General features: G+C 36.5%; 1 protein-coding gene across 1 annotated transcript in view; it reads left to right on the forward strand.

The window, feature by feature from the left end:
* Positions 1-14,678, forward strand: part of PARG (poly(ADP-ribose) glycohydrolase) — a gene marked incomplete at its 5' end in the record, with an annotated part of 31,604 nt that extends 16,926 nt beyond the window's left edge. The window contains 6 exon segments of the mRNA XM_010165883.1: positions 487-547; positions 1,219-1,294; positions 3,623-3,770; positions 9,349-9,427; positions 10,229-10,337; positions 14,544-14,678. Coding sequence (XP_010164185.1) covers positions 487-547; positions 1,219-1,294; positions 3,623-3,770; positions 9,349-9,427; positions 10,229-10,337; positions 14,544-14,678 — 608 coding nt within the window.
* Between the last annotated feature and the right edge of the window lie 1,999 nt (positions 14,679-16,677).

Below are 16,677 nucleotides of genomic sequence, written 5' to 3' on the forward strand. Positions count from 1 at the left end.
AGCTTCATCTGGAATCCACTTAACACTGCGTCTTTATTGGCATAGTAAGACTTTCTTGGAAATATGAGCTGCTGCTTCGTCCATAGGTTGAGTACTTTCTGCATTGCCTGTTGACACTGAACAGTAGTTACTTCTAAAGGTTCACAGTTTCTTTTCTCCTAAGTGGCAGCACATTTTACGTTAACTTCGAGTCTTTCTAGTAATGGTTACAGTTTAAGTGAAAATCACTTAAGAAATAGTTTTTCCTTGATCTGGAAAAAGAAAAGTACTCAAATTCCAAAGGGAAAAGAGAAGTGAATATTTCGTCTTCATGTTACTAGTTTTCAATTTGAGCATGGGATGTCAGGGGAAGATTCAAAGCTGATCTTGTGTTTCTGACAAGAATGATATTTGTTTGTAACTTTAAAAGCTTACCACTTAAGAGTAACCTAAGGACTAAAGCTACAGCAGTTAATACATTTTCCTCTGTGGTTGATTTGCCTGTAGAACCTACGGGATTGGTGACATTTACAAGGCAGTGTCTCCAGGAGTTTCCAGATTGGGAAAGGTAAGTCAAACATCCTGTTAATGTAAGAAATTTCTTAAATCAATAACTGAATCCCATTCATATGGAATTGATTCAGGCCTGGAAATACTACAGAAAGCAATGTTTGATATGGATTGTTATGGAGAGAAGTTCAAAGGGAAGTGAATGAATTGCCACACATAGTTTGAGTGCCCTGAGTTTTCCAGTATGTTTGTTTGCCTGTGAAGCCAACAAGTCTTACGTGAATTTTTAAAAAATAGCACATCTTTGGTGCTGTTGCTTGAGTAAGGGAAAAAAGAGACAGATTACTTGATTTCAGAAATGACAGGAAATATAGTGAAGTATGGGTGATAACCAGAGTGAAAACACAAGTGTTGCGGCTTTCTTGATGGTTAGCAAGTTAATGTGGGACAAACTTCTGTGAAAAACACAGAACTCCAATTCCAAATTTAGGGTTTTTTATGGGAAAAGAGGTGGCGAAACTGAACAATTGACTGTTAAACCGTTACAAATTGTTTCTGAAAGGCAAATGCATTTTCTTTAATCCATCAGGTTTTTCTTTTTAAACCACCTTGCGCACCACCAAGGTGTGCAAGAAGTTTGAATTTGGATGGGTTTTCTTTTAAAATGGATGTTTTTATGTGGAGTTTCTGTAATCATTCTTTCCGCACAATATTTTTCCTCAATGACAGATCTCAGAAAAAACTGTCTAGATTGCATGTCACCTATGAAGGCACCATCGAAAGCAATGGACAAGGTATGCTACAGGTAAGCACATGTAACCGTAAATGTGGCTTTATGTCATGTTTTTGTCATACTTCTATGGTCTGCCAGCTTAACGAAGTTATTTGTTTATCCTCAATTGACTTGAATGACAAGTTGTTCTGCAGTGTAAAAGAAACATCAAAATTAATTCCAAGGGCAGTCTTAGAACTGTCAGTATTCCCCAGCTCATCTACGTTTGCACATGTACCTGGTACAGAAAGAGCTGACAGAAAATCACAAGCCCTGGACAGCTTCAGGTCTTTTGGTTCAAACCAGGATCAAAGATTGACAAGATAAAAGTTTCAAGCTGTGGTCTTGATGAGTTGTCAAGCATTTCAGTTTATTTTTTAAAAAATATTTTTGTGCCCCAGACAGTGACCAGGTCAGTGGTTCAGGAGACTTTCTTGCTGCTGCCAGCACCACTGTTTCAGTCTGGGAGCCAGTCAGCGAAAAAAATTCGTAAGGAGCATGTCCTTTCCATATCTATAGCAAGGAACACATCTGAGTTTTCAAATTAGTTTGTTGCTTTTTGCTTTTCCTAAAAAAACCCAAAAAAAAGTATGCCTTCTAGAGTTCATTTAAAAAAAAAAAAAAATAAAAAAATTACAACTTCTTTAGCTAGGAACAAGTGCTGCAAAGGAAGAGGAGGAGAGAGAATAGGAGGACTTCTGCAATGATTTTTGCTCAAACTTTAATATCTCTCATGACTTTATGAAACTTGAGCACTCAAATGTATATTGAAACTATTAAGAACTCAGCAACTGCTCAGTAATAACCATTTTTCTGCTGTCTCTCTATTCAACTATTCTATAACCTCAGAGGTGAGAGGAGGTTGAATTATGCCTTTTCATGTACTGTTTCTGTTACGTTCTGTAGAATTGAGTATTGCCTAGGATGTGATATTTTTCCTCCTGGCTATTTCAAGTCTTATTAAACAAAATATCTCTGCTCAGACAAAGAGTGCTCTCTCCAGGAGGGAGCAGGATGACCAAGGCAAGACAATGCAGGCATCCACAGTGACCCCAGCCTCAGTGGGCAGGGTCGCTGGCTGGGACAAGCAGAGCAGGATGGTGATACTAACAGTTTCTGCTGGCAGGCTGATGGTCGTCAGACAAAAGCAAGGTGATGGGTGAGGTCACCAGGGTCAATCGTAGATGTTCAGTCAGCAAGTGGGCATCAGCAGAGGACAGGTCTGCTCATTGTTCCAAACATGTTGTGTCTCAGATGAGGTCCAGGATAAGGGTTTGTGTTTCTACAGGGGCCACGTGCTGGGAGTGAGAACGAGGGCCCAAGGTGAGGGTACTCAGCACAGTTAAAGTGCATTTGGGGCCCTGACACACTGAACATTTGGGCAGGTTTCATGTTACTTTTCTGTATCATGGTCAATTCAGCAAATCTTAAACAAGTGAAGTGTTTCCAGGATAGACTGCAAGAACACCTGCTGTTGTAGGGGCTGGCTCTTAGTGTGCTTTAGACTTGACTCTTGACTCCTCCTGAATCGGTTTGTAATCTACAGAGATGTTCATGTCACTGCAGCAGCTGTTGTTCCCTTTCTGTAAATGTGCTCTCATCAGCTATCTAAATAAAAATCAGTAAGAAGCTAATAGCATTTGAAAGATGAAGTGACTTCTTAAAATTATAAATGTATGTGGCAGTTAATTTGCATAAATCACTTTATTGAATAAATCCTTTTAAAATGGTTGTCTATATGAAAATGTAGTTTCTAAAATATGTCTTATTGCAGCAAAAAATAGAGTCCAGAGCTTCTCTGTTTCAAGCATAAACCTTAATGATCAAAATTATTTGCCTTGTTCAAGTGCATTTCAAGGAGAATTCATAAGGGATTCTTTTATGTACAGAACAACTGGTACAGGGGTGATGCTAATCTCAGAATGCTTCAGGGTGTAAAACTGGGACAGAATCTTATTAAATAACAACTTAATTCTTCAATGTCCACAGAATACAAAAGAATACTGTAATTTGCTGTTTTCAACTTTCACATTTACTGAAATGTGTTTTGTTGTTAAATATGTGCTCTTCAATGAAAACCCACAGAACTTGGATTCAGAGCATTTGGGATGCAAAACTTCATTCTCCTGTATTATATCTCACTTGTCTTCTTTTAAGTTTTCTGAGAAGTAGAAAGTAAAAAAAAAGAGAAAGCCATGCTGTTAATCAGGCTCTGTCCTGCTGCTTGCATCTTTAAGTGATAGCAGCAGATTTCAACAGAATTATTGAAATTTGGACAGGACTTTATTTACCTTGGGAAGTTCAAGGATTTTATGCTGTTTGCTTATCTCATAATCCTTCTGAATACATTTTTTTTGTTAGGTTGATTTTGCAAACCGTTTTGTTGGAGGCGGTGTGACCGGGGCAGGACTAGTACAGGAAGAAATTAGGTTTTTGATCAACCCAGAACTGATTGTATCGAGGCTCATCACTGAAGTCTTGGATCACAATGAATGTCTTATCATCACAGGTTAGTCTTTACAGAAAATGTTTCACATCTTGTTCTGATTTTATATATAGAAAATACATTTCAAGTTGAAGTTTAGTATGTGTAAATGCTGTAGAGTTAAAAAAAGAAGGAAAAAAAAAAAAAAAAGTCAGTACTCATTTGTATAAGAGCATCCTTTTCCAGCCTGCCCCTTAAGAATGTAGGGCTACTGTTCCAAGAGATGTTTTGTGAAGGAAACAAAAAACCAACCAAAAGAAATGGCAAGCAGATGGAACTTTTTTTTATCTTCATAAGTGTGCTTGAGACTCAGTGTCTTCAGGCCTAGCTAAGGAATATTGTTGGCCACATAAGTAAAAGCTGTAATTACCAGCTGGTCTCAGCTATTAGCAGGTAATGCTTCTGTTATGTTAAAGGAGGGGGTTTTTTGTTCTTGTCTGGAATTTGTAACATTTGACGCGATCAGTGGGATTGCAAACTCTGAGGAACTGCCTTCTGGTTACCAAAAAGGGGTATGGAAGAGGAGAAAATCAGCATCCTTTAAAAAAGGTAGAAAGTCAAGAAATGTCTATTAATGATTTTGATCTTGTAAGTTACGAACATGTTTGTGTTACTTGTAAGTTATGGGTTTGTAGTTACAACATCAAAAACTAAATACTTCTCCAGTATGCTGTTGAGGGGCTGTGTATGGAGATGTGCTGTTTGTCCAGTCCTTTGATGGAAGTGTTTTTCCTTTTGTTTTCACCTCTGTCATAGAACTCTGAATGTTTTATTATCCACTGAATCAAAACAGTTAGCATCAAAACACCAAATGTCACTATTAAGAACTGGAGAGACCAAGGTCATGCTCTGTGTGTCTCAATTCTGTACACAGGAACACAGTGAACATTTTTCATGACTTAAAAATAAAATAGCATAAAAAAATTTTATTTACTCCAAAGAATGGCTATAAAGAAAAAATATTTGATTTACAGAGATCATCTGAGCAAATATTGTAATAGATTATGTATATTTTATATTTTTCAGTCTGCTGTATGTAGTTAGAATGTTGATTGTAGTTACCTGAGCTGCCTCAACATTCAGGAATTTGTACAGGTATTATAACACATTTCTTAGAAAAGTCCTTCCAAAGCACTTCTTTCTCTCACATGCATTCACAGTAGAAACTTGAGCTTAGATCTTGCAAATTGTACTCTGTCCTGAGCTATTGATTGTACTGGGCAGAACATTTTTTAATTTTTTTTTTTTTTTTCAGTTTTATACTTGGTAATATTTTAAGACAGTGTTTTATTTAATGCCAGATTTAATGCCTTTTCTGTGCAAACCTTTAGATTAATTGGCTTTTGTGATTACCTTTTTAAAAAATGAGTTAGAAAATTCTTGGCCATCACTGATTTCTGTTGTGTATTTTGGATATGGTACTATAACAAGATTAACATATTGAAGTACTGTCCTCTCAGTGAGCCTCTTATGGGCAGGGAAAAGCAGAGCGCAGCTATCAGTCTGTGTAATAACTGATTGGGGGAAAACAGCAAATGAATGTTTCCAAAGACCTCCCTCCATTCCCCTGCAAAAAACAGTGATTTGGCATGAACAAATAAATCTAAGGAGTTTTTTTTCACTGCAGCAATATTATTTTAGTTTTCTTGAGTACTTTATAGTGTTTTGCAATTAGTATTTGTGTTAATGGTGTTCTTTAATGGAAATGGCCGTTCCATTATTTTCATTTTATCCTTTGAGCTCTTCCAGCTCGCTTCTTAGCCAAGTCTCTACTGCATATCACAATCCTTTTGATAAATTACATTCTTTGTGATGCATCTTGACTCAGTGGCATAATGGGTACAACTGTGTAGCTTAAATTTGCAGAAGAGTCTGAAAAATTGGAGAGAAATTAAATTTGCTGTGATTGCACAGTATCTGGTTAAGATCACTGCTATAATGAATATGAAAGTGGTCAGGCAAACAGTCAGGTTCATCAGCACAGACATGTACCTACAGAAATGTCAGCAGCAGTGCCAGAGATTCCCACAGCTGCGTTTCTAGTAGAGCTGTGAATCAGTGTTTTTCATGCTTTTTTGTTGTTGTTGTTTGTTTTGGTTGGTTTGGGGGTTTTTTTCCCCCTTTTTTGAGTTCACGTATACTCAGGCAATATGAAGAGCAGATGAAGCTGTGTTCCATGTTTGCTTTAAATCTGCAGGTTGAACAACGGCCAGTCCTGACCACACCTTAGCGTTGCGTTTTCCGAGACTTGTAAGCACATTACCCATGCAGTAAATGAGATCAGATAATTGGTTCAGCTGAAAATTTACTCAGAGAGGAAAAAATTTTTTCAGCTGGATTTAGCAGGCTGATTGTGCCACTGTCTGGAGACCCAGAAGACTAATGGTGGCGCAAGATAATGATCATAAGAACTGATTGAAAGGAAAAGAAGGACCTTACCCTCACTTTTGTCCGTAAATGTGCATTTATACTGGTGACTACAAAACTATACTCTTGCGCTTTTCACATATACTCTTTTATTCGGTGCTAGTGGTAGGTACCAGCTCCTCAGAGATATAATTTGTAGCTCATAAGAAATACTAGAGGGACAGTATGGTGGGATTTTTCCCAGTCCCTGGGAATTTTATAATAACATACAGATCATATGTAAATGAAAAGCTGGACTATGGGGTCTGGGAAAGGTATATTTATTTTTAGTAATAACTGCAACTGTTTCTAGATGGATGAGGTCCAATATGCACTAACACTTGGTATTTTCACTGTCTGATGCTGTAACTGTTGCAAGTTTCACAACGAATGTATTTTTGAATTATACTTCTTTTGACTTTAGGCTTTTTAAGTTTTTGTAGGTTTTCTTTTGAAGTTCTGATGGGACTGTGCTATTATGCTTATTTGTGGCTTGACTTTTTTTTACTCCTTTTTTTTTATGGGAAGAAAAAAGATTCACCAGAAGCATTAGCATATCCAGTTTGCCCTGTACTGCTTCTTTCTCCCAGCAACAGCAGTTTGTATCCCAGTAGTTCACAGGCAAAAGTACTGGCAGTTGAGTAACTGTTTTTGTTTGACAAATTTCCAGAGCTTCACTTATGAAAACCCATTGATTTTCATTAACTTTGGGTTTCTGGGACATGAGTTTAGAGTTCGTGTGATTTCTTTGAGTTTCTCCGTTATTGATTTTTTTTTTTTTTTTTTTAATATAGGTGTATTTGCTTGTTTGTTTGTTTCATGGTACTTTTGTCATCAGACTTGGCACTTCCATAAAAATTAATGAAAACAATGAACCTTGAAAAAGTCAGCTTAATATTTTGACTGTCATTTAATCTGTCCTGTTACAACATATTGATAACCTAGTCTTTTCACATGATAGACACTGAAGGAAATGCTTCCTTTTCGAAGCTGGAAGTTTTTCTGGGCTGTCCCCTAAAGAGAGCTTTGAGAAAAGTTACATGCTTCCCTTGTCTGTCTTTTTTCACTATTTGCTCAGACACTTTTTCGAAGAATATCAAGAAAACTCTATTTTACATATGTCAGGAAAAGTCTTACTGAAGGTTAATAGCCTACAATTAAATTAGAAGACTGACTTCTGAATATTTAAGCTGTTCACAGTTGTCCTTTGTACAGGGGCATGGATGTGTGTGAATATATAGGCATATTCTGCCATCACAATTTTTGGGACATTGATTTTGTTACAAAGTGAATTCTTGGTGAGAAATCCTTTACCATCTCACTCATTTTGCATAGCAACTTTTCAAAATAGCCTTGAGTGCAATTTGTGTGCCCTCAAAATGGTTCATTGTCTGGACAAATCTAAACAAATGAGTGGATAATAGGACAGATGAGTTAAAGAACTGCTGGTAAGTCTTTTCAGTAAAAATTAATTTGGGTAAATGGGGAAAATATCTAGAAGTATGTGCATTGTTTTAAACAGTTTCTAACAGCTTGTGTTTCCTATGCTTGAGACTATTGAAAGCAAGCATTCAGATTCCCTTGTCAGATGAGTTTAAAAGTGAATAGTTTATATTTCTGATTGTTCAACTTTTGTTTTTATTTAGAGACTGAAAAACTTTATTAAATTTAAACATTTGTGTTCTCAGAGTATCACCTATCTGTGCAATAGTTAGACATTACTCTTGTCTTGGTGATCAGATGTTTTGTAGTGTCAGCTTTTAAAACCTGTTTTTCTATTTCTAGGCATAGCTGGTGACACTGTAATTAAGGAGTTGCTTAACAGTTCTCTTCTTACTCTTATTTTTTATAACTTGTGCCAAACTGTACCTGTATGAGTTGAAATTTTCCAAAGTATTCTTTTCTGTCCTACTTTTGAAATTCAGCTGTTGTGAGCTCAAAAGAGGGGGGAAAGTTGTGATTTTGCTGTAGCGTTATTTAGGAGTATTTCTTTGAAGCATTTGTGCATCCCCAGGTTTTGAAGCAAGGTCCTAAAGTTCAGTAAAATGATGTGAAAGGCAGCCTTTTAGAAAGGTTATGATCCTTACTCTCAGTTAAAATGCTTTCCTTCTTGGTCTTGGAATAAACCTTTGAAAAGGAGTTGGCATAGCAGAGCGTAATAGCTAAAGTTACCGGAGATCTTAATGAGCTACTTTTGCTTGCCCAAGATACTCTGATGGACTTTTTTCACAGAGCAGCCAAGTATGTTCCAGACTATGGTTTGGTGGGTCCTTGAGCTTTTACAAAAGTAGGTTCTTGGTACTGACTGCTGCAGCTGAGAGCAGTGGCCTTTCAGTCCATTCAGTGCCATTAATTGCTGTGGTATCATTAATTGCATGTGGATTCATGTCAGGAACCATAGTGCAGAAATCATGCTGAACAATTGCAAAACAAAACAATAACAAGGGAAAGAAAAAAATTGAGCAATGAGACTTGGGAGTCCTACCTATCCTTATGTAAGGTTGCACTCAAGAGACTGTAGGGCAACAAACTGCGTCACACTGGCGTGTTGGAAATCTGCTTGGTTTCTGATGATAAGAGTTTTCTTTGGCTTTATGGTTTTTAACTTTGTTAGAGAAATAAAACTAGTTAGAGAAATAAAGTGTATAAACATATCCTTGAGCTCCCTTCCAACCTGGTATTCTAGGATTCTATATGGCTCATCACATACAATTTTGAATCTCTTTATATTTTTCTTCTTGTGTTTCCTAAACTATCAGCCCAGGTGTTTGCTAAATTGTGATGAAGTAAGATTGCCACGTTTTCAGTAGTGGAGTTGATTATTTATCATTGTGTTTACAGGTAGTAGTAGCCTCAAGAAAGGAAAAGAAAAGCAAACTGGTGGTGGCGCGAAAGCTCATAGTCTTTGTTAACCAGATATTAGCCAGTAAAACTTAAAAACTGACAGGCAGTTTATTGAGAAGCTATTAAACTTGAGAGTGGCAAAGTTGAAAACTATCTTCTTGTTATATACTGGACAGCATACACAGATCTGCACATGTAACGTGCTATGGTGGATGCTACTTGTCATCTGTGGAAAAGAAGCTTCTACTGGGCTGTGTGTTCACTCGGAGAAGCAGCAATTCCTATGAAATATTTGCCAAGTGAAAAAATATGTACATATTTTGTATGTAATATGGAAAATCATCTGTTTCAGGTACTGAGCAGTACAGTGAGTACACAGGCTATGCAGAAACTTACCGGTGGGCAAGAAGCCATGAAGATAAGACCCCGAGGTAAAGTTCCACATAAATATTTCAAGTGAATGAATAAATAAATGTTATAAACTTGAAAACCTGGTGCTTTAAGTATTTCCTAGCATTTGCCTTAATAGACAATTTGACTGGTTGATCCTGCTCTTTTAAGTAGAGCCAGTAAGCTAAGAAAGTTAACTCATATTAATAATGAGATATTAATGCTAATAAATGGTACCTCACAATATGTCAGTTCTTAAACCAACATCTTTTAGTTATATGTATATAGTCCAATTTTTTGTTAAGATACAGACCGAACTGTAGATTGTAATGCCACAAGAAGTTTAACAATGATGCCTCAGGTGCCACAGTGCAGAGATGTGTGGCAAAATAAGATTTAATATCATGAATCTGAGTAGAAAGCTCTGAGCTCTTGAATTTGTTTCTCCAACAATGTTATAGTGTACACACAAAATTCATTTAGTATAGAAACATACACAATGTACTCTCATTTAGATGTTGAAAGAAGACAGAGAGCCAAAGTGCCTTTCTTTGACCTTGCAGTGTTCTTACATACTTAATAAATAACGCTGTGTAATTAGATTTGTTTCACGTTTATGCACAATGTCTAGCCAGAGTATTTCTAAATTTATAGGGAGACCTGTCTCATTTCTGATACTGCCTTTGTTCCCAACCCACAAAGAAAAAATTGTCTTTTGTGAGCTCACCTTTCTAGCTTCTAACAGAGAAGCTCTGCAGGGAATTGCTGATTTTTGGATCATGATTATATGGCCAATATTAAACAACTAATGTCATCCACTTTTCTTCTCCCTCCAATTTTAGGGATGAATGGCAGCGACGCTACACTGAAATTGTTGCTATAGATGCATTTCATTTCAGACGTTTCCTTGATCAGTTTGGTCCAGAGAAAATTAGAAGAGAGCTCAATAAGGCCAGTAACTTCTTACAACAACCTGCAGTCTCATGTTTATAGTACCTTTTCAAATATTTTTGTATTAGTATTTTCAGCTAGGGAAGTTCTTGCTTCGTTGTGTCTCTTATAAAAGGTGTGCTTCAGGGTTTTACTGTCCAGTGTTAAAGCAGAACCTTGTCAAATAGAATGATTCTCATCCTTTGATATGCTATTCAAAGGTGTATTTTATTTAACTTTCCAAAATATAAACAAATTTTGGATATATGTTTTGTTAACTCTTCCCTGTCCTGCTTCTAAATTATGATTTTGAGTTCTCTTCCCCTGATCGGCCCTGCTGAATCCTACTTGGCCCTGCAGTCAAGGTGGAGAAGGAGATGCTTCATGTTTTAACATGGAGACAGTTTATAAATATGGTGCCACTTGCTTTTCTTCCATGTTTCTTGTTTGCTCTTGGGGTATTGCTGTGTTACCTGCAAGTTTATCTTTCCATATATTGATGTTGTCTTGAGATCAGATCCAGCTGTTCATAAATCTCTCTTTATTTGCACAATAGCTGCAAGGGCTGTTGCACCTAAATATGTGTGTATACATGCCAATTAGAGCTTACAGTGATGCAGGTGTTCAGAAGACTGATAAATGAGGCCAGTTTTAATCCTTGAAACAAAACTTTTAGACTGACTTTCAGAAACAGCACACTTCCTACTAATAATTCTTACAAATTATTAATCATTTTCACTATGTATTCAAAGCAGTCAGTCCTTGACCTTGCCCTGCATTAGCTGTGTGTATATAAAACTGCACTGCTGCAATGGCTATGGTCCTTCATGGTCTTAGTCATCAAAGTTGCCAGGCTGAAGAGCTCTGACAAGGGAAACTGGAACTGCAGTGGGCATCTTTTTTTTTTTTTTTTTTTTAACTCCCATGCCCTCACTAAGATCTTGTCCTCAAACAAGATATTTCATTTTCTAGATGGTTCCCAGCCCTTGGTCTCTGCCCTGGACTATGTGCTGCATAATGTTTGGGAACTTGAAGTGACATTCCCAAGCCATGGCAGGTGCTTTATCATGTTGCATGGCTGAGATTTTAATGTTATTTGTTTTTCTTCTTGCTTTGCTGCTGCTTCTTTTCTTGAAGCTAAAGGAGTCTTTTCCCAGCTCGTGAGGCTGTACTTTCTCAATGACTAGTAATTGCCATCAGTGAGCTGTTTGGAGTTCTGAGACCTTGGCTTTCAGCCTGTGCCAATGTTTTCAAGGCCTTTGCTGTTATTCCATGCATAAATTTTATCTCCTAACAAGAGGTGCCTGGTATCAATCTCCAGTTCACACAGCAAATTCTCATAAGTTAATAAGAAGGCTAATGGGCCAGAATGAGGGCCTTGCATGGCGAGTGTAAAACATAGTGAAAGGTCTGTGGCCTGTTACAGCAATGGCAATGCTATTTTTACTGGGCAGCTGAGTACAAGAATGTTTATACAGTTATACTATACTAGTGTGCTTATACTTGGGGTCAAAACATGCTACCTATAAAGTCTTCTTGGTGTGCTTCTGTGTTTATAGATGCAGCTTCTTAAATATAAGGGCACAATACTACCGTTGTTAGTGTCTCCTGCTTTCTTTAGTATAGGAGGGTATGGAATAATATAGGATGATATAGGATGCATTTGAAATAAATTCAAACACAGGGCAGTGTGTTCCTAATTCTCAGCTGAAAAGAAATTATACCAGAAATCTCATCTTTCTCTTTTTTTTTTTTTTTCTTCCCCCTCCCAGAAATGATGTACAGTGCTGAAGGACTAATTTAATTTAGTTGTAAAACCTTAGCATCTTGACTAAAGTAACATTCATCAGCTTGTTTCTTCATGGTTGGTAATGAAATTAGCCCTGAAAAAAGACAGTAAATAAATTTTGTAAACTTCAGTGGTATCTTAGTACAAAATTCAAATTGCCTACTCTAGTGAATTTATGATCTGCCTATAATTTTAAATATTATTGCTTAGGTTTGGATTTTTAAAATAAATTACGGTAAATCTATGCAACTTTCAATACCGTGTATCAGTTTGGCTGATGTTATGTGATGAGGACTGATTAGTATTTAAAGAAAATTTTAAGCCCGAGTTAAGTCTTTTTTTACTACAGTAAAAATTTCATTAAGTACTGTGATGGGTTTTTTTCAGTTTGATTTAAAATTAATATTAACCTTAAGATTTTTGTGTGGGTGGAAACAAGTTGATGGAATAAGCTGAGACTCTATTTCTGTTATGATTTAATAAATGAGGACTCAGTCAGCACAGTGTATGCACATAAGCTTTGAAATACAAGTGTATTATCTATTAGTAGACACAGCTCAGCATCCAGAGGTTCTTTTGTTTGTTATTTTGTTAGACATTAGGAAATGATTGAAACAACTTAAAGTGATTCTTCTTACAACTTGTATTTTCTTATAAGCTTATATGATTTCCCCTTTATAAGATATATTTGTCTTAAAGAACCAGATGTTCACTCTGGGTTAGTTTTCTCCAAAGGTAGCTGTCTGAGGCTGACCCTTGTTTCTGGTTTAACCCATACTCAGAAAACAAGATTAATATTGTCTAAAGTCAGCTATTCAGAATAAGACAAAAAAAAAAATCATTGTATCTGATTTCAGCATTAAGATTTGCAGATATATGTGTAAGAGATGTCACTGTTTCGTCCTTGTTAGCCCCTTGAAATTACTGCCTGATAAAGACTTTCACTAGCAATGAGTTTTGCAATTGCAAGTTCCACTTTCCAAATCCTAAGAATCAACTGATTTACAGTTGGGATTGCAATCCCACTCATAAATGTCAATAAGCCTATTTTGATAGTCACCGATTAAAAAAAGGTACAGCTTCCTATTTGGCAAGAAGTGCATCCCTAAGAATTATGGTATGCAGGACAGTTATGTTTCAACTGGTGTTAACTCTTGAGAACCATATATAACAGTTTTATATGAAAACAAACAAATTGTAAACATCACACGAGATACCATATATTTGAAGTTGTGTAAAACTTAGAACCAGATTCACTTATGTAGTTCAAAAGGAACAGCTTTTCTGCTTCCGTATGGAAGCAACTGCTTTAAAACTGCACAGAAAGCTTTCATGTTCCTGTGTTCCTTGGTGAAACCTATTTAAAATAGGGGTGCATTGTCTCTTTTTTTAAAAAAAAGTGACTGGTTTTATCTTTATCCTTTATTTGCTATCTAAAATCATAGGGGAGCACTTACTTAAATATTTTTCTTCACTGCTGCTGAAGTCCTCCCAAGTATTTGCTGACTTTCTTACTGTTTCTGATGAGACAGTTTTTGTTCTCTATGTCCTGGCAAATTGAGAAATACATCCCCATTAAGTAAAAGCTGAAAAAAAATGGCATCCTGTTGCAACACCAATCTATTTCCCTCACTGGGAGTATAGAGCCTGAAGAATTACTGTCCACACAGAGTACTACCTTGCATGGCCCACTAGTTTTGTACAAACGTGCTTTGGACATTAAGCACACTAGTAGTAGCTCTTACTTGAAAGAGCTCAAGAAGCTGCATGCACCTGATGGTGTGCAAGTGTTCCTTATGCAAACTCTGAATCATGGTACCCTGATAAATTATAACTAACAGAAGTCTGAATTTGCAGCTTAAATCTGCTTGGAGTAAAAGCATGCGTACTTCAATCTGTACCAGGCAATTGTAAAGAGATTTATCCTTTTTTCTGTACATGGAAACACCTGCCTTTACTCAAGATTTCTCAGTTACTATTAAACTTTTTCACCTCCTGCCCTCATTTATTACATTAGACCTGTATTCTACGATGCCATTTTGTATTTTATTTTCAGTTTTGAGGGATTTCAGTAATACTGGACACAGCAGTTCAGCTGTCACGTGTGCTAAATGGGGCTGAAAAGCAACACACATGGTACAATGTACAGTTAAAAGTTATTTTCTGCTCTGGCTATCCTGAAAAGTTCCTATAGCTGTGATGAAATCCCTAGGAGTCAGCACTCATATCTCATTTTTAACTTGGATTCATATAATTCTTCTTACCTTAAATTCTTCAGTGATTGACCTTAAATTTAAAGCAAGACTAATGATGTACTGAAGTAGTTTGAATTTCGTAGTGCTAAAAGACAATCCTGATTACTGTTAGCATTTTATTGTTTGAAAATACTGCACCAGATTGCCTGTCAACTTCATCTTCTGACTCTTGTCTGCCTGCAGGCCTACTGTGGCTTCTCTCGACCCAATGTTCCACCTCAACATCTCTCTGCAATAGCCACAGGAAACTGGGGATGTGGTGCCTTTGGCGGGGACTCCCGATTAAAAGGTAAATTATAGCAATTCATTAATGTCTGAATTAATCAAATAACTTAGATTTTGACTCTTGGCTGGGTTTGTTGGTTTGGTTTTTTCCCAAGTACTTTTTTGTTGTTGTTGTTCCTATTTAATATATTTTAGCCAAGAACTGGAATAGTTAAACTGTCTGTAGAACTGGTTCATTAGCTTTGATCTTTATGCTATGAATAATGTGGCCTTCAACAATAAAAATGCACGCTGCTTTTATACTCTATTTTCAGTTTAAAGTTTGAAGTAAGTACATGATGGTGAAATGCTGGGTTTACAAGGACCTGTAGCAGTGAAACCTTCGAAAGCACAGACACAATATCAGTTCACAAAATTTTGTACATGTTCATTGCAGTTCTCAGTCGTATAAATCAGTTGACCTTTCTGGAGCAGTCTTTTTAGATTATGCTTGGAGTTCATATCTCTGCAAAGCTGTATAAAGTACCTGGTAATCTGCAAGGCTTCACAAACTTCCTGGCAATGCTTGATGTTTAGTTTTGCTCCTTAATATATTTCTGCAAGCCAGAGAGGTTTCCAGTCACTCAGACATGCTTCTTTCTTTGCTGATTTGCCTGCTATATCACTCACTTTCTCATGTTCTTTTATTTTTAATTAGAGTATTTATAATGCAGCAGATATCACATGCCTACATTCATTTAAGACCTTTTCCCATGAAGTCAAGAACTGATGGATCCTGACATTTAAATTGATGTCCTGATTCATATAGTTCTAAGGAGAAATTTGCATTTTTGTTGTTTTCAAACATTTGGAGAGTATTTAAAATTTGCTTTTCTGAACAGCTTTAGGTAGTTACATTGAGACAAACAATCATCAGGCTACCAGCTTCATTAGTTTTCTTTCTTAATGTGTTTTATTCATTGAGCATCTGGGTTTTTTTTTTTCTCCATCCTCATTGATTTCCTGACAGTTGGTTTTTGATTTCCATTAGATAAAATGGGCTGCCAAGTGCAGATCATAAATATCAGCAGTAGTATTTACTGCAGGATCTGATCATCCTTGACTATGATTATGTTAGGAAGGTTTAATAAATGCTTTGATTTGCATAAGGCCTCCTCTTGGGTCTGAACTGTAATATCCCATGTGCATTTTTTAACGTACGAGTTTCTGATAAAAATACAGCTCATCTGAGGTAAGCCATTATTTGTTCAACACTGGATGTGGCTTTCAGAGTAGGGATTGCTCACTGCAATGCTTTACTTCCTCTCCCCACTGGTCAGAGCTCAAAGCTGAAGCATACTGACAAAAACCACAAGAGCTGAGCCCATTTGGTGAGGTAGTCTATAAGAAAAGTCTGATGTAGACAAAGAAATGAGCTATGAGATATGATGCTTCGTAACTTAGCTATGAGCTCTGGGCAGAACAAGAGCATGTAAAGACTTGAACATTCTCTCAGTTTTCTTTTAACTTAATATTTTAGTTTGAGCTTTCATTTATGTAACTTTTCCTCTGGTTTTAGATCAACTTTATTTTTTTTCCTCAAAGTCTATGGGAATTAACACTTAACAACAAGTTACAGCACTGCTGCTGTTACAAAAAACCAATCTAAATCTATGTGTGTACTCTCAAGTCTTCTGTTCTTTTGTCAGACCTTACAAAGAAAGACTGATTTAACTTGCACTTAAGTTACTGTTTTTGTAAATCCAGCTTAATTTCTTAGTTGACTCTGAAAGATCAATATTTAATAAAGAGAATGAAATGACAGTGATGTGCTATGGGATATGGAGCTGGTCGTTTAGTATTTGATGTTTTTCTCTGAGCTGATGCTGACTAGAAACAAGAAGACTTCATGTGAGCTACTGAAAGAGTACAGTAGTTTCTCATGTGTGTTTTTGTCAGAATAGAGTTACATTTGATGTGTGATAACCAAATGAAGTCTTTTCTAGTTCACAGATATTCCCTGCACAGTCGTAAGTGCTAAAGATCTTTCTCTCTTTTGTTCTAAAATGCGGTATAGGGTTATTCTGAACTGCAAATTCTCTCAAAGGATTCA

This window comes from Antrostomus carolinensis, unplaced genomic scaffold (genome assembly GCF_000700745.2).
Source record: "Antrostomus carolinensis isolate BGI_N321 unplaced genomic scaffold, ASM70074v2 scaffold13184, whole genome shotgun sequence".
In the NCBI taxonomy this organism is placed as follows: domain Eukaryota; kingdom Metazoa; phylum Chordata; class Aves; order Caprimulgiformes; family Caprimulgidae; genus Antrostomus; species Antrostomus carolinensis.